Source organism: Heterodontus francisci, chromosome 9, assembly GCF_036365525.1.
Source record: "Heterodontus francisci isolate sHetFra1 chromosome 9, sHetFra1.hap1, whole genome shotgun sequence".
Taxonomy (NCBI): Eukaryota; Metazoa; Chordata; class Chondrichthyes; order Heterodontiformes; family Heterodontidae; genus Heterodontus; species Heterodontus francisci.
In genome coordinates, this window is record NC_090379.1 from 102,654,424 (window position 1) to 102,674,516 (window position 20,093).

At 56.5% G+C, this 20,093-nt stretch overlaps 1 protein-coding gene across 1 annotated transcript in view; it reads right to left on the reverse strand.

Annotated features, from left to right (window-relative positions):
• LOC137373356 (trichohyalin-like) overlaps positions 1-20,093 on the reverse strand; it is a 154,081-nt gene that overhangs the window by 46,181 nt on the left and 87,807 nt on the right. The window contains exons 3-4 of the mRNA XM_068038179.1: positions 6,224-6,458; positions 383-589 (exon numbers count right to left, since the gene is read on the reverse strand). Coding sequence (XP_067894280.1) covers positions 383-589; positions 6,224-6,458 — 442 coding nt within the window. The remainder of the gene's footprint in view (positions 1-382; positions 590-6,223; positions 6,459-20,093) is intronic.

The window sequence follows — 20,093 nt, forward strand, 5'->3', positions numbered from 1 at the left end:
TGTTCTCCTGTTGCTGCTTCCTGGTGTTCACCTGTTGCTGCTGCCTGGTGTTCTCCTGCTGTTGCTGCCTGGTGTTCTCCTGCTGCATCTCTCTGGTGTTCACCTGTTGCTGCTGCCTGGTGTTCTCCTGCTGCTTCTCCCTGGTGTTCACCTGTTGCTGCTGCCTGGTGTTCTCCTGCTGCTTCTACCTGGTGTTCTCCTGTTACTGCTGCCTGATGTTCTCCTGTTGCTGCTGCCTCATGTTCACCTGCTGCTGCTCCCTGGTGTTCTCCTGTTGCTGCCCAGTGTTCTCCTGTTGCTGCCTGGTGTTCTCCTGCTGCTGTTGTCTGGTGTTCACCTGCTGTTGCCTGGTGTTCTCCTGCTGCTGTTGTCTGCTGTTCACCTGCTGCTGCCTGGTGTTCTCCTGCTGCTGTTGTCTGGTGTTCAACTGCTTTTCCCTGGTGTTCTCCTGCTGCTGTTGTCTGGTGTTCTCCTGTTGCTGCCTGGTGTTCTCCTGCTGCTGTTGTCTGGTGTTCTCCAGCTCCTGCCTTGTGTTCTCCTGTTGCTGCCTGGTGTTCTCCTGTTGCTGCTGCCTGGTGTTCTCCTGTTGCTGCCTGGTGTTCTCCTGTTGCTGCTGCCTGGTGTTCTCCTGTTGCTGCCTGGTGTTCTCCTGTTGTTGCTGCCTGGTGTTTTCCTGCTGATGCTGCCTGGTGTTCACCTGCTGCTGCCTGATGTTCTTCTGCTGCTGCTGCCTGGTGTTCTCCTGCAGCTGCCTGGTGTTCACCTGCTGCTGCCTGGTGTTCCTCTGCTGCTGCCTGGTGTTCTCCTGTTGTTGCTGCCTGGTGTTCTCCTGCAGCTGCCTGGTGTTCTTCTGCTGCTGCCTGGTGTTCTCCTGTTATGGCTGCCTGGTGTTCTTCTGCAGCTGCCTGGTGTTCTTCTGCTGCTGCCTGGTGTTCTTCTGCTGCTGCCTGGTGTTCACCTGCCTCTGCCTGGTGTTCTCCTGTTACTGCTGCCTGATGTTCTCCTGTTACTGCTGCCTGATGTTCTCCTGTTACTGCTGCCTGGTGTTCTCCTGTTACTGCTGCCTGATGTTCTCCTGTTACTGCTGCCTGGTGTTCTCCTGTTGCTGCTGCCTGGTGTTCTCCTGCTGCTGCTGCCTGGTGCTCACCTGTTGCTGCCGTCTGGTGTTCTCCTGTTACTGCTGCCTGATGTTCTCCTGTTACTGCTGCCTGTTGTTCTCCTGCTGCTGCTGACTGGTGCTCACCTGTTGCTGCTGTCTGGTGTACTCCTGTTACTGTTGCCTGGTGTTCTCCAGCTGCTGCTGCCTGGTGTTCTCCTGTTACTGCTCCCTGGTGTTCTCCTGTTGCTGCTGCCTGGTGTTCTACTGCTGCTGCTGCCTGGTGTTCTCTTGTTACTGCTGCCTGGTGTTCTCCTGATACTGCTGCCTGGTGTTCTCCTGTGCTGCTGCCTGGTGTTCTACTGCTGCTGCCTGGTGTTCTCCTGTTACTGCTGCCTGATATTCTCCTGTTACTGCTGCCTGGTGTTCTCCTGCTGCTGCTCCCAGGTGTTCTCCTGTTGTTGCTGTCTGGTGTTCTCCTGTTGCTGCTGCCTGGTGTTCTCCTGCTGCTGCTCCCTGGTGTGATCCTGTTGTTGCTGCCTGGTGTTCTCCTGTTGCTGCTGCCTGATGTTCTCCTGTTACTGCTGCCTGCTGTTCTCCTGCTGCTGCTCCCTGTTGTTCTCCTGTTGTTGCTGCCTGGTGTTCGCCTGCTGCTGCTCCCTGGTGTTCTCCTGTTACTGCTGCCTGCTGTTCTCCTGCTGCTGCTCCCTGTTGTTCTCCTGTTGTTGCTGCCTGGTGTTCTCCTGTTCTTGCTCCCTGGTGTTCTCCTGTTACTGCTGCCTGATGTTCTCCTGTTACTGCTGCCTGATGTTCTCCTGTTACTGCTGCCTGGTGTTCTCCTGTTACTGCTGCCTGGTGTTCTCCTGTTCCTGCTGCCTGATGTTCTCCTGTTACTGCTGCCTGGTGTTCTCCTGTTGCTGCTGCCTGGTGTTCTCCTGCTGCTGCTGCCTGGTGCTCACCTGTTGCTGCCGTCTGGTGTTCTCCTGTTACTGCTGCCTGATGTTCTCTTGTTACTGCTGCCTGTTGTTCTCCTGCTGCTGCTGACTGGTGCTCACCTGTTGCTGCTGTCTGGTGTACTCCTGTTACTGCTACCTGGTGTTCTCCAGCTGCTGCTGCCTGGTGTTCTCCTGTTACTGCTCCCTGGTGTTCTCCTGTTGCTGCTGCCTGGTGTTCTACTGCTGCTGCTGCCTGGTGTTCTCTTGTTACTGCTGCCTGGTGTTCTCCTGATACTGCTGCCTGGTGTTCTCCTGTGCTGCTGCCTGGTGTTCTACTGCTGCTGCCTGGTGTTCTCCTGTTACTGCTGCCTGATATTCTCCTGTTACTGCTGCCTGGTGTTCTCCTGCTGCTGCTCCCAGGTGTTCTCCTGTTGTTGCTGTCTGGTGTTCTCCTGTTGCTGCTGCCTGGTGTTCTCCTGCTGCTGCTCCCTGGTGTTCTCCTGTTGTTGCTGCCTGGTGTTCTCCTGTTGCTGCTGCCTGATGTTCTCCTGTTACTGCTGCCTGCTGTTCTCCTGCTGCTGCTCCCTGCTGTTCTCCTGTTGTTGCTGCCTGGTGTTCTCCTGCTGCTGCTCCCTGGTGTTCTCCTGTTGTTGCTGCCTGGTGTTCTCCTCTTACTGCTGCCTGGTGTTCTCCTGCTGCTGCTCCCTGGTGTTCTCCTGTTCTTGCTGCCTGGTGTTCTCCTGTTGCTGCTGCCTGGTGTTCTACTGCTGCTGCTGCCTGATGTTCTCCTGTTGCTGCTGCCTGGTGTTCTCCTGCTGATGCTCCCTGGTGTTCTCCTGTTACTGCTGCCTGATGTTCTCCTGTTACTGCTGCCTGATGTTCTCCTGTTACTGCTGCCTGGTGTTCTCCTGTTACTGCTGCCTGATGTTCTCCTGTTACTGCTGCCTGGTGTTCTCCTGTTGCTGCTGCCTGGTGTTCTCCTGCTGCTGCTGCCTGGTGCTCACCTGTTGCTGCCGTCTGGTGTTCTCCTGTTACTGCTGCCTGATGTTCTCCTGTTACTGCTGCCTGTTGTTCTCCTGCTGCTGCTGACTGGTGCTCACCTGTTGCTGCTGTCTGGTGTACTCCTGTTACTGCTGCCTGGTGTTCTCCAGCTGCTGCTGCCTGGTGTTCTCCTGTTACTGCTCCCTGGTGTTCTCCTGTTGCTGCTGCCTGGTGTTCTACTGCTGCTGCTGCCTGGTGTTCTCTTGTTACTGCTGCCTGGTGTTCTCCTGATACTGCTGCCTGGTGTTCTCCTGTGCTGCTGCCTGGTGTTCTACTGCTGCTGCCTGGTGTTCTCCTGTTACTGCTGCCTGATATTCTCCTGTTACTGCTGCCTGGTGTTCTCCTGCTGCTGCTCCCAGGTGTTCTCCTGTTGTTGCTGTCTGGTGTTCTCCTGTTGCTGCTGCCTGGTGTTCTCCTGCTGCTGCTCCCTGGTGTGATCCTGTTGTTGCTGCCTGGTGTTCTCCTGTTGCTGCTGCCTGATGTTCTCCTGTTACTGCTGCCTGCTGTTCTCCTGCTGCTGCTCCCTGTTGTTCTCCTGTTGTTGCTGCCTGGTGTTCTCCTGCTGCTGCTCCCTGGTGTTCTCCTGTTGTTGCTGCCTGGTGTTCTCCTGTTACTGCTGCCTGGTGTTCTCCTGCTGCTGCACCCTGGTGTTCTCCTGTTCTTGCTGCCTGGTGTTCTCCTGTTGCTGCTGCCTGGTGTTCTACTGCTGCTGCTGCCTGATGTTCTCCTGTTACTGCTGCCCGGTGTTCTACTGTTGCTGCTGCCTGATGTTCTCCTGTTACTGCTGCCTGATGTACTCCTGTTACTGCTGCCTGATGTTCTCCTGTTACAGCTGCCTGGTGTTCTCCTGGTGCTTCTGCCTGGTGTTCTCCTGTTACTGCTGCCTGATGTTCTCCTGTTGCTGCTGCCTGGTGTTCTCCTGCTGATGCTGTCTGGTGTTCTCCTGCTGCATCTCCCTGGTGTTCTGCTGCTGCTGCCTGGTATTCACCTGTTGCTGCTGCCTGGTGTTCTCCTGCTGCTTCTCCCTGGTGTTCACCTATTGCTGCTGCCTGGTGTTCTCCTGCTGCTTCTCTCTGATGTTCTCCTGCTGCTGCTGCCTGGTGTTCTCCTGTTGCTGCTGCCCGATGTTCACCTGTTGCTGCTGCCTCGTGTTCTCCTGCTGATGCTCCCTGGTGTTCTCCTGTTGCTGCCTGGTGTTCTCCTGTTGCTGCCTGGTGTTCATCTGCTGCTGTTGTCTGACGTTCACCTGCTGTTGCCTGGGGTTCTCCTGCTGCTGTTGTCTGCTGTTCACCTGCTGCTGCCTGGTGTTCTCCTGCTGCTGTTGTCTGGGGTTCAACTGCTGTTGCCTGGTGTTCTCCTGCTGCTGTTGTCTGGTGTTCACCTGCTGCTGTCTGGTGTTCTCCTGTTGCTGCCTGATGTTCTCCTGCTGCCGCCTTGTGTTCTCCTCTTGTTTTTGCTGCCTGGTGCTCTCCTGCTGCTGCCTGTTGTTCTCCTGTTGTTGCGACCTGGTGTTCTCCTGTGGCTGCCTGGTGTTCTCCAGTTGCTGCTGCCTGGTGTTCTCCTGTTGTTGCTGCCTGGTGTTTTCCTGCTGATGCTGCCTGGTGTTCACCTGCTGCTGCCTGGTGTTCTTCTGCTGCTGCTGCCTGGTGTTCTCCTGCAGCTGCCTGGTGTTCAACTGCTGCTGCCTGGTGTTCCTCTGCTGCTGCCTGGTGTTCTGTTGTTGCTGCTTGGTGTTCTCCTGCAGCTGCCTGGTGTTCTTTGGCTGCTGCCTGGTGTTCTCCTGTTGTTGCTGCCTGGTGTTCTCCTGCAGCTGCCTGGTGTTCTTCTGCTGCTGCCTGGTGTTCTCCTGCTGCTGTTGTCTGGTGTTCTCCAGCTCCTGCCTGATGTTCTCCTCTTGTTTTTGCTGCCTGGTGCTCTCCTGCTGCTGCCTGTTGTTCTCCTGTTGTTGCGACCTGGTGTTCTCCTGTGGCTGCCTGGTGTTCTCCTGTTTCTGCTGCCTGGTGTTCTCCTGGTGCTGCCTGGTGTTCTCCTGTTGCTGCCTGGTGTTCTCCAGTTGCTGCTGCCTGGTGTTCTCCTGTTGTTGCTGCCTGGTGTTTTCCTGCTGATGCTGCCTGGTGTTCACCTGCTGCTGCCTGGTGTTCTTCTGCTGCTGCTGCCTGGTGTTCTCCTGCAGCTGCCTGCTGTTCACCTGCTGCTGCCTGGTGTTCCTCTGCTGCTGCCTGGTGTTCTCCTGTTGTTGCTGCCTGGTGTTCTCCTGCAGCTGCCTGGTGTTCTTCGGCTGCTGCCTGGTGTTCTCCTGTTGTTGCTGCCTGGTGTTTTCCTACAGCTGCCTGGTGTTCTTCTGCTGCTGCCTGGTGTTCTTCTGCTGCTGCCTGGTGTTCACCTGTTGCTGCCTGGTGTTCTCCTGCTGCTGCCTGGTGTTCTCCTGCTGCTGCTGCCTGGTGTTCACCTGCCTCTGCCTGGTATTCTCCTGTTACTGCTGCCTGAAGTTCTCCTGCTCCTGCTGCCTGATGTTCTCCTGCTGCATCTCCCTGGTGTTCTGCTGCTGCTGCCTGGTATTCACCTGTTGCTGCTGCCTGGTGTTCTCCTGTTACTGCTGCCCGGTGTTCTACTGTTGCTGCTGCCTGGTGTTCTCCTGTTACTGCTGCCTGATGTACTCCTGTTACTGCTGCCTGATGTTCTCCTGTTACAGCTGCCTGGTGTTCTCCTGGTGCTTCTGCCTGGTGTTCTCCTGTTACTGCTGCCTGATGTTCTCCTGTTGCTGCTGCCTGGTGTTCTCCTGCTGATGCTGTCTGGTGTTCTCCTGCTGCATCTCCCTGGTGTTCTGCTGCTGCTGCCTGGTATTCACCTGTTGCTGCTGCCTGGTGTTCTCCTGCTGCTTCTCCCTGGTGTTCACCTATTGCTGCTGCCTGGTGTTCTCCTGCTGCTTCTCTCTGATGTTCTCCTGCTGCTGCTGCCTGGTGTTCTCCTGTTGCTGCTGCCCGATGTTCACCTGTTGCTGCTGCCTCGTGTTCTCCTGCTGATGCTCCCTGGTGTTCTCCTGTTGCTGCCTGGTGTTCTCCTGTTGCTGCCTGGTGTTCATCTGCTGCTGTTGTCTGACGTTCACCTGCTGTTGCCTGGGGTTCTCCTGCTGCTGTTGTCTGCTGTTCACCTGCTGCTGCCTGGTGTTCTCCTGCTGCTGTTGTCTGGGGTTCAACTGCTGTGGCCTGGTGTTCTCCTGCTGCTGTTGTCTGGTGTTCACCTGCTGCTGTCTGGTGTTCTCCTGTTGCTGCCTGATGTTCTCCTGCTGCCGCCTTGTGTTCTCCTCTTGTTTTTGCTGCCTGGTGCTCTCCTGCTGCTGCCTGTTGTTCTCCTGTTGTTGCGACCTGGTGTTCTCCTGTGGCTGCCTGGTGTTCTCCAGTTGCTGCTGCCTGGTGTTCTCCTGTTGTTGCTGCCTGGTGTTTTCCTGCTGATGCTGCCTGGTGTTCACCTGCTGCTGCCTGGTGTTCTTCTGCTGCTGCTGCCTGGTGTTCTCCTGCAGCTGCCTGGTGTTCAACTGCTGCTGCCTGGTGTTCCTCTGCTGCTGCCTGGTGTTCTGTTGTTGCTGCTTGGTGTTCTCCTGCAGCTGCCTGGTGTTCTTTGGCTGCTGCCTGGTGTTCTCCTGTTGTTGCTGCCTGGTGTTCTCCTGCAGCTGCCTGGTGTTCTTCTGCTGCTGCCTGGTGTTCTCCTGCTGCTGTTGTCTGGTGTTCTCCAGCTCCTGCCTGATGTTCTCCTCTTGTTTTTGCTGCCTGGTGCTCTCCTGCTGCTGCCTGTTGTTCTCCTGTTGTTGCGACCTGGTGTTCTCCTGTGGCTGCCTGGTGTTCTCCTGTTTCTGCTGCCTGGTGTTCTCCTGGTGCTGCCTGGTGTTCTCCTGTTGCTGCCTGGTGTTCTCCAGTTGCTGCTGCCTGGTGTTCTCCTGTTGTTGCTGCCTGGTGTTTTCCTGCTGATGCTGCCTGGTGTTCACCTGCTGCTGCCTGGTGTTCTTCTGCTGCTGCTGCCTGGTGTTCTCCTGCAGCTGCCTGCTGTTCACCTGCTGCTGCCTGGTGTTCCTCTGCTGCTGCCTGGTGTTCTCCTGTTGTTGCTGCCTGGTGTTCTCCTGCAGCTGCCTGGTGTTCTTCGGCTGCTGCCTGGTGTTCTCCTGTTGTTGCTGCCTGGTGTTTTCCTACAGCTGCCTGGTGTTCTTCTGCTGCTGCCTGGTGTTCTTCTGCTGCTGCCTGGTGTTCACCTGTTGCTGCCTGGTGTTCTCCTGCTGCTGCCTGGTGTTCTCCTGCTGCTGCTGCCTGGTGTTCACCTGCCTCTGCCTGGTATTCTCCTGTTACTGCTGCCTGAAGTTCTCCTGCTCCTGCTGCCTGATGTTCTCCTGTTCCTGCTGCCTGGTGTTCTCCTGTTACTGTTGCCTGGTGTTCTCCTGTTCCTGCTGCCTGATGTTCTCCTGTTACTGCTGCCTGGTGTTCTCCTGTTGCTGCTGCCTGGTGTTCTCCTGCTGCTGCTGCTGCCTGGTGCTCACCTGTTGCTGCCGTCTGGTGTTCTCCTGTTACTGCTGCCTGATGTTCTCCTGTTACTGCTGCCTGGTGTTCTCCTGCTGCTGCTGCCTGGTGCTCACCTGTTGCTGCTGTCTGGTCTTCTCCTGTTACTGCTGCCTGATGTTCTCCAGTTACTGCTGCCTGGTGTTCTCCTGCTGCTGCTCCCAGGTGTTCTCCTGTTGTTGCTGCCTGGTGTTCTCCTGTTGCTGCTGCCTGGTGTTCTCCTGCTGCTGCTCCCTGGTGTTCTCCTGTTGTTGCTGCCTGGTGTTCTCCTGCTGCTGCTCCCTGGTGTTCTCCTGCTGCTGCTGCGTGGTGTTCACCTGCTGCTGCTGTCTGGTGTTCTCCTGTTACTGCTGCCTGATGTTCTCCTGTTGCTGCTGCCTGATGTTCTTCTGTTACTGCTGCCTGGTGTTCTCCTGGTGCTTCTGCCTGGTGTTCTCCTGTTATTGCTGCCTGGTGTTCTCCTGTTGCTGCCGCCTGGTGCTGTCCTGTTGCTGCTGCCTGGTGTTCTCCTGCTGCTGCTGCCTGGTGTTCTCCTGTTACTGCTCCCTGGTGTTCTCCTGTTGCTGCTGCCTGTTGTTCTCTTGTTACTGCTGCCTGATGTTCTCCTGTTACTGCTGCCTGGTGTTCTCCTGCTGCTGCTGCCTGGTGTTCTACTGCTGCTGCCTGGTCTTCTCCTGTTACTGCTGCCTGATGTTCTCCTGTTACTGCTGCCTGGTGTTCTACTGCTGCTGCCTGGTCTTCTCCTGTTACTGCTGCCTGATGTTCTCCTGTTAATGCTGCCTGGTGTTCTCCTGTTACTGCTGCCTAGTGTTCTCCTGTTGCTGCCGCCTGGTGCTGTCCTGTTGCTGCTGCCTGGTGTTCTCCTGCTGCTGCCTGGTGTTCTGTTGTTGCTGCCTGGTGTTCTCCTGCAGCTGCCTGGTGTTCTTTGGCTGCTGCCTGGTGTTCTCCTGTTGTTGCTGCCTGGTGTTCTCCTGCAGCTGCCTGGTGTTCTTCTGCTGCTGCCTGGTGTTCTCCTGCTGCTGTTGTCTGGTGTTCTCCAGCTCCTGCCTGATGTTCTCCTCTTGTTTTTGCTGCCTGGTGCTCTCCTGCTGCTGCCTGTTGTTCTCCTGTTGTTGCGACCTGGTGTTCTCCTGTGGCTGCCTGGTGTTCTCCTGTTTCTGCTGCCTGGTGTTCTCCTGGTGCTGCCTGGTGTTCTCCTGTTGCTGCCTGGTGTTCTCCAGTTGCTGCTGCCTGGTGTTCTCCTGTTGTTGCTGCCTGGTGTTTTCCTGCTGATGCTGCCTGGTGTTCACCTGCTGCTGCTGCCTGGTGTTCTTCTGCTGCTGCTGCCTGGTGTTCTCCTGCAGCTGCCTGCTGTTCACCTGCTGCTGCCTGGTGTTCCTCTGCTGCTGCCTGGTGTTCTCCTGTTGTTGCTGCCTGGTGTTCTCCTGCAGCTGCCTGGTGTTCTTCGGCTGCTGCCTGGTGTTCTTCTGCTGCTGCCTGGTGTTCACCTGTTGCTGCCTGGTGTTCCTCTGCTGCTGCCTGGTGTTCTCCTGTTGTTGCTGCCTGGTGTTTTCCTACAGCTGCCTGGTGTTCTTCTGCTGCTGCCTGGTGTTCTTCTGCTGCTGCCTGGTGTTCACCTGTTGCTGCCTGGTGTTCTCCTGCTGCTGCCTGGTGTTCTCCTGCTGCTGCTGCCTGGTGTTCACCTGCCTCTGCCTGGTATTCTCCTGTTACTGCTGCCTGAAGTTCTCCTGCTCCTGCTGCCTGATGTTCTCCTGTTCCTGCTGCCTGGTGTTCTCCTGTTACTGCTGCCTGGTGTTCTCCTGTTCCTGCTGCCTGATGTTCTCCTGTTACTGCTGCCTGGTGTTCTCCTGTTGCTGCTGCCTGGTGTTCTCCTGCTGCTGCTGCTGCCTGGTGCTCACCTGTTGCTGCCGTCTGGTGTTCTCCTGTTACTGCTGCCTGATGTTCTCCTGTTACTGCTGCCTGGTGTTCTCCTGCTGCTGCTGCCTGGTGCTCACCTGTTGCTGCTGTCTGGTGTTCTCCTGCTGCTGCTCCCTGGTGTTCTCCTGTTCTTGCTGCCTGGTGTTCTCCTGTTGCTGCTGCCTGGTGTTCTACTGCTGCTGCTGCCTGATGTTCTCCTGTTACTGCTGCCTGGTGTTCTACTGTTGCTGCTGCCTGGTGTTCTCCTGCTGCTGCTGTGTGGTGTTCACCTGTTGCTGCTGTCTGGTGTTCTCCTGTTACTGCTGCCTGGTGTTCTACTGTTGCTGCTGCCTGGTGTTCTCCTGCTGCTGCTGCGTGGTGTTCACCTGTTGCTGCTGTCTGGTGTTCTCCTGTTACTGCTGCCTGATGTTCTACTGTTACTGCTGCCTGGTGTTCTCCTGGTGCTTCTGCCTGGTGTTCTCCTGTTACTGCTGCCTAGTGTTCTCCTGTTGCTGCCGCCTGGTGCTGTCCTGTTGCTGCTGCCTGGTGTTCTCCTGCTGCTGCCTGGTGTTCTGTTGTTGCTGCCTGGTGTTCTCCTGCAGCTGCCTGGTGTTCTTTGGCTGCTGCCTGGTGTTCTCCTGTTGTTGCTGCCTGGTGTTCTCCTGCAGCTGCCTGGTGTTCTTCTGCTGCTGCCTGGTGTTCTCCTGCTGCTGTTGTCTGGTGTTCTCCAGCTCCTGCCTGATGTTCTCCTCTTGTTTTTGCTGCCTGGTGCTCTCCTGCTGCTGCCTGTTGTTCTCCTGTTGTTGCGACTTGGTGTTCTCCTGTGGCTGCCTGGTGTTCTCCTGTTTCTGCTGCCTGGTGTTCTCCTGGTGCTGCCTGGTGTTCTCCTGTTGCTGCCTGGTGTTCTCCAGTTGCTGCTGCCTGGTGTTCTCCTGTTGTTGCTGCCTGGTGTTTTCCTGCTGATGCTGCCTGGTGTTCACCTGCTGCTGCTGCCTGGTGTTCTTCTGCTGCTGCTGCCTGGTGTTCTCCTGCAGCTGCCTGCTGTTCACCTGCTGCTGCCTGGTGTTCCTCTGCTGCTGCCTGGTGTTCTCCTGTTGTTGCTGCCTGGTGTTCTCCTGCAGCTGCCTGGTGTTCTTCGGCTGCTGCCTGGTGTTCTTCTGCTGCTGCCTGGTGTTCACCTGTTGCTGCCTGGTGTTCCTCTGCTGCTGCCTGGTGTTCTCCTGTTGTTGCTGCCTGGTGTTTTCCTACAGCTGCCTGGTGTTCTTCTGCTGCTGCCTGTTGTTCTTCTGCTGCTGCCTGGTGTTCACCTGTTGCTGCCTGGTGTTCTCCTGCTGCTGCCTGGTGTTCTCCTGCTGCTGCTGCCTGGTGTTCACCTGCCTCTGCCTGGTATTCTCCTGTTACTGCTGCCTGAAGTTCTCCTGCTCCTGCTGCCTGATGTTCTCCTGTTACTGCTGCCTGGTGTTCTCCTGTTCCTGCTGCCTGATGTTCTCCTGTTACTGCTGCCTGGTGTTCTCCTGTTGCTGCTGCCTGGTGTTCTCCTGCTGCTGCTGCTGCCTGGTGCTCACCTGTTGCTGCCCTCTGGTGTTCTCCTGTTACTGCTGCCTGATGTTCTCCTGTTACTGCTGCCTGGTGTTCTCCTGCTGCTGCTGCCTGGTGCTCACCTGTTGCTGCTGTCTGGTCTTCTCCTGTTACTGCTGCCTGATGTTCTCCAGTTACTGCTGCCTGGTGTTCTCCTGCTGCTGCTCCCAGGTGTTCTCCTGTTGTTGCTGCCTGGTGTTCTCCTGTTGCTGCTGCCTGGTGTTCTCCTGCTGCTGCTCCCTGGTGTTCTCCTGTTGTTGCTGCCTGGTGTTCTCCTGTTGCTGCTGCCTGATGTTCTCCTGTTACTGCTGCCTGCTGTTCTCCTGCTGCTGCTCCCTGGTGTTCTCCTGCTGCTGCTGCGTGGTGTTCACCTGCTGCTGCTGTCTGGTGTTCTCCTGTTACTGCTGCCTGATGTTCTCCTGTTGCTGCTGCCTGATGTTCTTCTGTTACTGCTGCCTGGTGTTCTCCTGGTGCTTCTGCCTGGTGTTCTCCTGTTATTGCTGCCTGGTGTTCTCCTGTTGCTGCCGCCTGGTGCTGTCCTGTTGCTGCTGCCTGGTGTTCTCCTGCTGCTGCTGCCTGGTGTTCTCCTGTTACTGCTCCCTGGTGTTCTCCTGTTGCTGCTGCCTGTTGTTCTCTTGTTACTGCTGCCTGATGTTCTCCTGTTACTGCTGCCTGGTGTTCTCCTGCTGCTGCTGCCTGGTGTTCTACTGCTGCTGCCTGGTCTTCTCCTGTTACTGCTGCCTGATGTTCTCCTGTTACTGCTGCCTGGTGTTCTACTGCTGCTGCCTGGTCTTCTCCTGTTACTGCTGCCTGATGTTCTCCTGTTAATGCTGCCTGGTGTTCTCCTGCTGCTGCTCCCTGGTGTTCTCCTGTTGTTGCTGCCTGGTGTTCTACTGTTGCTGCTGCCTGGTGTTCTCCTGCTGCTGCTCCCTGGTGTTCTCCTGTTGTTGCTGCCTGGTGTTCTCCTGTTGCTGCTGCCTGATGTTCTCCAGCTACTGCTGCCTGCTGTTCTCCTGCTGCTGCTCCCTGGTGTTCTCCTGTTGTTGCTGCCTGGTGTTCTCCTGCTGCTGCTCCCTGGTGTTCTCCTGTTGTTGCTGCCTGGTGTTCTCCTGTTACTGCTGCCTGGTGTTCTCCTGCTGCTGCTCCCTGGTGTTCTCCTGTTCTTGCTGCCTGGTGTTCTCCTGTTGCTGCTGCCTGGTGTTCTACTGCTGCTGCTGCCTGATGTTCTCCTGTTACTGCTGCCTGGTGTTCTACTGTTGCTGCTGCCTGGTGTTCTCCTGCTGCTGCTGCGTGGTGTTCACCTGTTGCTGCTGTCTGGTGTTCTCCTGTTACTGCTGCCTGGTGTTCTACTGTTGCTGCTGCCTGGTGTTCTCCTGCTGCTGCTGCGTGGTGTTCACCTGTTGCTGCTGTCTGGTGTTCTCCTGTTACTGCTGCCTGATGTTCTACTGTTACTGCTGCCTGGTGTTCTCCTGGTGCTTCTGCCTGGTGTTCTCCTGTTACTGCTGCCTAGTGTTCTCCTGTTGCTGCCGCCTGGTGCTGTCCTGTTGCTGCTGCCTGGTGTTCTCCTGCTGCTGCTGCCTGGTGTTCTCCTGTTACTGCTGCCTGGTGTTCTGCTGCTGCTGCTGCCTGGGGTACTCGTGCTGCTGCTGCCTGGTGTTCTCCTGCTGCTGCTGCCTGGTGTTCTCCTGTTACTGCTCCCTGGTGTTCTCCTGTTGCTGCTGCCTGGTGTTCTCTTGTTGCTGCTGCCTGATGTTCTCCTGTTACTGCTGCCTGGTGTTCTCCTGCTGCTGCTGCCTGGTGTTCTACTGCTGCTGCCTGGTCTTCTCCTGTGACTGCTGCCTGGTGTTCTCCTGCTGCTGCTCCTTGGTGTTCTCCTGTTGTTGCTGCCTGGTGTTCTCCTGTTGCTGCTGCCTGGTGTTCTACTGTTACTGCTGCCTGATGTTCACCTGTTGCTGCTGCCTGGTGTTCACCTGTTACTGCTGCCTGGTGTTCTCCTGCTGCTGCTGCCTGGTGTTCTCCTGTTGCTGCTGCCTGGTGTTCTCCTGTTGCCGCTCCCTGGTGTTCTCCTGTTGCTGCCTGCTGTTCTCCTGTTGCTGCGGCCTGGTGTTCTCCTGCTGCTGCTGCCTGGTGTTCTCCTGTTGCTGCCTGGTGTTCTCCTGTTGCTACTGCCTGGTGTTCTCCTTTTGCTGCCTGGTGTTCTCCTGTTCTTGCTGCCTCGTGTTCTCCTGTTGCTGCTGCCTGGTGTTCTACTGCTGCTGCTGCCTGATGTTCTCCTGTTACTGCTGCCTGGTGTTCTCCTGCTGCTGCTGCCTGGTGTTCTACTGCTGCTGCCTGGTCTTCTCCTGTTACTGCTGCCTGGTGTTCTCCTGCTGCTGCTCCCTGGTGTTCTCCTGTTGTTGCTGCCTGGTGTTCTCCTGTTGCTGCTGCCTGGTGTTCTCCTGTTGCTGCTGCCTGGTGTTCTACTGTTACTGCTGCCTGATGTTCACCTGTTGCTGCTGCCTGGTGTTCACCTGTTACTGCTGCCTGGTGTTCTCCTGCTGCTGCTGCCTGATGTTCTCCTGTTGCTGCTGCCTGGTGTTCTCCTGTTGCTGCTCCCTGGTGTTCTCCTGTTGCTGCCTGCTCTTCTCCTGTTGCTGCGGCCTGGTGTTCTCCTGTTGCTGCTGCCTGGTGTTCTCCTGTTGCTGCCTGGTGTTCTCCTGTTGCTACTGCCTGGTGTTCTCCTTTTGCTGCCTGGTGTTCTCCTGTTGCTGCTCCCTGTTGTTCTCCTGTTGCTGCCTGGTGTTCTCCTGCTGCTGCTGCCTGGTGCTCTCCTGTTGCTGCTGCCTGGTGTTCTCCTGTTGCTGCCTGGTATTCTCCTCTTGCTGCTGCCTGGTGTTCTACTGTTACTGCTGCCTGATGTTCACCTGTTGCTGCTGCCTGGTGTTCACCTGTTATTGCTGCCTGGTGTTCTCCTGCTGCTGCTGCCTGGTGTTCTCCTGTTGCTGCTGCCTGGTGTTCTCCTGTTGCTGCTCCCTGGTGTTCTCCTGTTGCTGCCTGCTGTTCTCCTCTTGCTGCTGCCTGGTGTTCTCCTGTTGCTGCCTGGTGTTCTCCTGCTGCTGCTGCCTGGTCCTCTCCTGTTGCTGCCTGGTGTTCTCCTGTTGCTGCCTGGTGTTCTCCAATTTGCTGCTGCCTGGTGTTCTCCTGTTGCTGCCTGGTGTTCTCCTGTTGCTGCTGCCTGGCGTTCTCCTGTTGCTGCTGACTGGTGTTCTCCTGCTGTTGCCTGGTGTTCTCCTGTTGTTGTTGCTGCCTGGTGTTCTCCTGTTGCTGTTGTCTGTTGTTCATCTGCTGCTGTCTGGTGATCTCCTGCTGCTGCCTGGTGTTCTCCTGTTACTGTTGTCTGGTGTTCTCCTGCTGCTGTCTGGTGTTCTCCTGCTGCTGTTGTCTGTTGTTCATCTGCTGCTGTCTGGTGATCTCCTGCTTTTGCCTGGTGTTCTCCTGTTACTGTTGCCTGGTGTTCTCCTGCTGCTGCCTGGTGTTCTCCTGTTGCTGCTGTCTGGTGTTCTCCTGTTGCTGTTGTCTGTTGTTCATCTGCTGCTGTCTGGTGATCTCCTGCTGCTGCCTGGTGTTCTCCTGTTGCTGTTGTCTGGTGGTCTCCTGTTGCTGCTGCCTGGTGTTCTCCTGCTGCTGCCTGGTGTTCTCCTGTTGCTGCGGCCTAGTGTTCTCCTGTTACTGCTCCCTGGTGTTCTCCTGTTACTGCTGCCTGATGTTCTCCTGTTACTGCTGCCTGGTGTTCTCCTGTTGCTGCTGCCTGCTGTTCTCCTGATACTGCTGCCTGATGTTCTCCTGTTACTGCTGCCTGATGTTCTCCTGTTACTGCTGCCTGGTGTTCTCCTGTTGCTGCTTCCTGGTGTTCACCTGTTGCTGCTGCCTGGTGTTCTCCTGCTGTTGCTGCCTGGTGTTCTCCTGCTGCATCTCTCTGGTGTTCACCTGTTGCTGCTGCCTGGTGTTCTCCTGCTGCTTCTCCCTGGTGTTCACCTGTTGCTGCTGCCTGGTGTTCTCCTGCTGCTTCTACCTGGTGTTCTCCTGTTACTGCTGCCTGATGTTCTCCTGTTGCTGCTGCCTAGTGTTCCCCTGCTGCTGCTGCCTGGTGTTCTCCTGTTGCTGCTGCCCGATATTCACCTGTTGCTGCTGCCTCATGTTCACCTGCTGCTGCTCCCTGGTGTTCTCCTGTTGCTGCCCAGTGTTCTCCTGTTGCTGCCTGGTGTTCTCCTGCTGCTGTTGTCTGATGTTCTCCTGTTACTGCTGCCTGCTGTTCTCCTGCTGCTGCTCCCTGTTGTTCTCCTGTTGTTGCTGCCTGGTGTTCTCCTGCTGCTGCTCCCTGGTGTTCTCCTGTTGTTGCTGCCTGGTGTTCCCCTGTTACTGCTGCCTGGTGTTCTCCTGCTGCTGCTCCCTGGTGTTCTCCTGTTCTTGCTGCCTGGTGCTCTCCTGTTGCTGCTGCCTGGTGTTCTACTGCTGCTGCTGCCTGATGTTCTCCTGTTACTGCTGCCTGGTGTTCTACTGTTGCTGCTGCCTGGTGTTCTCCTGCTGCTGCTGCGTGGTTTTCACCTGTTGCTGCTGTCTGGTGTTCTCCTGTTGCTGCTGCCTGGTGTTCTACTGCTGCTGCTGCCTGATGTTCTCCTGTTACTGCTGCCTGGTGTTCTACTGTTGCTGCTGCCTGGTGTACTCCTGTTACTGCTGCCTGGTGTTCTCCAGCTGCTGCTGCCTGGTGTTCTCCTGTTACTGCTCCCTGGTGTTCTCCTGTTGCTGCTGCCTGGTGTTCTACTGCTGCTGCTGCCTGGTGTTCTCTTGTTACTGCTGCCTGGTGTTCTCCTGATACTGCTGCCTGGTGTTCTCCTGTGCTGCTGCCTGGTGTTCTACTGCTGCTGCCTGGTGTTCTCCTGTTACTGCTGCCTGATATTCTCCTGTTACTGCTGCCTGGTGTTCTCCTGCTGCTGCTCCCAGGTGTTCTCCTGTTGTTGCTGTCTGGTGTTCTCCTGTTGCTGCTGCCTGGTGTTCTCCTGCTGCTGCTCCCTGGTGTTCTCCTGTTGTTGCTGCCTGGTGTTCTCCTGTTGCTGCTGCCTGATGTTCTCCTGTTACTGCTGCCTGCTGTTCTCCTGCTGCTGCTCCCTGTTGTTCTCCTGTTGTTGCTGCCTGGTGTTCTCCTGCTGCTGCTCCCTGGTGTTCTCCTGTTGTTGCTGCCTGGTGTTCTCCTGTTACTGCTGCCTGGTGTTCTCCTGCTGCTGCTCCCTGGTGTTCTCCTGTTCTTGCTGCCTGGTGTTCTCCTGTTGCTGCTGCCTGGTGTTCTACTGCTGCTGCTGCCTGATGTTCTCCTGTTACTGCTGCCTGGTGTTCTACTGTTGCTGCTGCCTGGTGTTCTCCTGCTGCTGCTACGTGGTGTTCTCCTGTTACTGCTGCCTGATGTTCTCCTGTTACTGCTGCCTGATGTTCTCCTGTTACAGCTGCCTGGTGTTCTCCTGGTGCTTCTGCCTGGTGTTCTCCTGTTACTGCTGCCTGATGTTCTCCTGTTGCTGCTGCCTGGTGTTCTCCTGCTGATGCTGTCTGGTGTTCTCCTGCTGCATCTCCCTGGTGTTCTGCTGATGCTGCCTGGTGTTCACCTGTTGCTGCTGCCTGGTGTTCTCCTGCTGCTTCTCCCTGGTGTTCACCTATTGCTGCTGCCTGGTGTTCTCCTGCTGCTGCTGCCTGGTGTTCTCCTGTTGCTGCTGCCCGATGTTCACCTGTTGCTGCTGCCTCGTGTTCACCTGCTGATGCTCCCTGGTGTTCTCCTGTTGCTGCCTGGTGTTCTCCTGTTGCTGCCTGGTGTTCTCCTGCTGCTATTGTCTGACGTTCACCTGCTGTTGCCTGGGGTTCTCCTGCTGCTGTTGTCTGCTGTTCACCTGCTGCTGCCTGGTGTTCTCCTGCTGCTGTTGTCTGGGGTTCAACTGTTGCTGCTGCCTGGTGTTCTCCTGCTGCTGTTGTCTGGTGTTCACCTGCTGCTGTCTGGTGTTCTCCTGTTGCTGCCTGATGTTCTCCTGCTGCTGCCTTGTGTTCTCCTCTTGTTTTTGCTGCCTGGTGCTCTCCTGCTGCTGCCTGTTGTTCTCCTGTTGTTGCGACCTGGTGTTCTCCTGTGGCTGCCTGGTGTTCTCCTGTTGCTGCTGCCCGATATTCACCTGTTGCTGCTGCCTCATGTTCACCTGCTGCTGCTCCCTGGTGTTCTCCTGTTGCTGCCCAGTGTTCTCCTGTTGCTGCCTGGTGTTCTCCTGCTGCTGTTGTCTGATGTTCTCCTGTTACTGCTGCCTGCTGTTCTCCTGCTGCTGCTCCCTGTTGTTCTCCTGTTGTTGCTGCCTGGTGTTCTCCTGCTGCTGCTCCCTGGTGTTCTCCTGTTGTTGCTGCCTGGTGTTCCCCTGTTACTGCTGCCTGGTGTTCTCCTGCTGCTGCTCCCTGGTGTTCTCCTGTTCTTGCTGCCTGGTGCTCTCCTGTTGCTGCTGCCTGGTGTTCTACTGCTGCTGCTGCCTGATGTTCTCCTGTTACTGCTGCCTGGTGTTCTACTGTTGCTGCTGCCTGGTGTTCTCCTGCTGCTGCTGCGTGGTTTTCACCTGTTGCTGCTGTCTGGTGTTCTCCTGTTGCTGCTGCCTGGTGTTCTACTGCTGCTGCTGCCTGATGTTCTCCTGTTACTGCTGCCTGGTGTTCTACTGTTGCTGCTGCCTGGTGTACTCCTGTTACTGCTGCCTGGTGTTCTCCAGCTGCTGCTGCCTGGTGTTCTCCTGTTACTGCTCCCTGGTGTTCTCCTGTTGCTGCTGCCTGGTGTTCTACTGCTGCTGCTGCCTGGTGTTCTCTTGTTACTGCTGCCTGGTGTTCTCCTGATACTGCTGCCTGGTGTTCTCCTGTGCTGCTGCCTGGTGTTCTACTGCTGCTGCCTGGTGTTCTCCTGTTACTGCTGCCTGATATTCTCCTGTTACTGCTGCCTGGTGTTCTCCTGCTGCTGCTCCCAGGTGTTCTCCTGTTGTTGCTGTCTGGTGTTCTCCTGTTGCTGCTGCCTGGTGTTCTCCTGCTGCTGCTCCCTGGTGTTCTCCTGTTGTTGCTGCCTGGTGTTCTCCTGTTGCTGCTGCCTGATGTTCTCCTGTTACTGCTGCCTGCTGTTCTCCTGCTGCTGCTCCCTGTTGTTCTCCTGTTGTTGCTGCCTGGTGTTCTCCTGCTGCTGCTCCCTGGTGTTCTCCTGTTGTTGCTGCCTGGTGTTCTCCTGTTACTGCTGCCTGGTGTTCTCCTGCTGCTGCTCCCTGGTGTTCTCCTGTTCTTGCTGCCTGGTGTTCTCCTGTTGCTGCTGCCTGGTGTTCTACTGCTGCTGCTGCCTGATGTTCTCCTGTTACTGCTGCCTGGTGTTCTACTGTTGCTGCTGCCTGGTGTTCTCCTGCTGCTGCTACGTGGTGTTCTCCTGTTACTGCTGCCTGATGTTCTCCTGTTACTGCTGCCTGATGTTCTCCTGTTACAGCTGCCTGGTGTTCTCCTGGTGCTTCTGCCTGGTGTTCTCCTGTTACTGCTGCCTGATGTTCTCCTGTTGCTGCTGCCTGGTGTTCTCCTGCTGATGCTGTCTGGTGTTCTCCTGCTGCATCTCCCTGGTGTTCTGCTGATGCTGCCTGGTGTTCACCTGTTGCTGCTGCCTGGTGTTCTCCTGCTGCTTCTCCCTGGTGTTCACCTATTGCTGCTGCCTGGTGTTCTCCTGCTGCTGCTGCCTGGTGTTCTCCTGTTGCTGCTGCCCGATGTTCACCTGTTGCTGCTGCCTCGTGTTCACCTGCTGATGCTCCCTGGTGTTCTCCTGTTGCTGCCTGGTGTTCTCCTGTTGCTGCCTGGTGTTCTCCTGCTGCTATTGTCTGACGTTCACCTGCTGTTGCCTGGGGTTCTCCTGCTGCTGTTGTCTGCTGTTCACCTGCTGCTGCCTGGTGTTCTCCTGCTGCTGTTGTCTGGGGTTCAACTGTTGCTGCTGCCTGGTGTTCTCCTGCTGCTGTTGTCTGGTGTTCACCTGCTGCTGTCTGGTGTTCTCCTGTTGCTGCCTGATGTTCTCCTGCTGCTGCCTTGTGTTCTCCTCTTGTTTTTGCTGCCTGGTGCTCTCCTGCTGCTGCCTGTTGTTCTCCTGTTGTTGCGACCTGGTGTTCTCCTGTGGCTGCCTGGTGTTCTCCTGTTGCTGCTGCCTGGTGTTTTCCTGTTGCTGCCTGGTGTTCTCCTGTTGCTGCCTGGTGTTCTCCAGTTGCTGCTGCCTGGTGTTCTCCTGTTATTGCTGCCTGGTGTTTTCCTGCTGATGCTGCCTGGTGTTCACCTGCTGCTGCCTGGTGTTCTTCTGCTGCTGCTGCCTGGTGTTCTCCTGCAGCTGCCTGGTGTTCACCTGCTGCTGCCTGGTGTTCCTCTGCTGCTGCCTGGTGTTCTGTTGTTGCTGCCTGGTGTTCTCCTGCAGCTGCCTGGTGTTCTTTGGCTGCTGCCTGGTGTTCTCCTGTTGTTGCTGCCTGGTGTTCTCCTGCAGCTGCCTGGTGTTCTTCTGCTGCTGCCTGGTGTTCTCCTGCTGCTGTTGTCTGGTGTTCACCTATTGCTGCTGCCTGGTGTTCTCCTGCTGCTTCTCTCTGATGTTCTCCTGTTGCTGCTGCCTGGTGTTCTCCTGCTGCTGCTGCCTGGTGTTCTCCTGTTGCTGCTGCCCGATGTTCACCTGTTGCTGCTGCCTCGTGTTCACCTGCTGATGCTCCCTGGTGTTCTCCTGTTGCTGCTTGGTGTTCTCCTGTTGCTGCCTGGTGTTCTCCTGCTGCTGTTGTCTGACGTTCACCTGCTGTTGCCTGGGGTTCTCCTGCTGCTGTTGTCTGCTGTTCACCTGCTGCTGCCTGGTGTTCTCCTGCTGCTGTTGTCTGGGGTTCAACTGCTGTTGCCTGGTGTTCTCCTGCTGCTGTTGTCTGGTGTTCACCTGCTGCTGTCTGGTGTTCTCCTGTTGCTGCCTGATGTTCTCCTGCT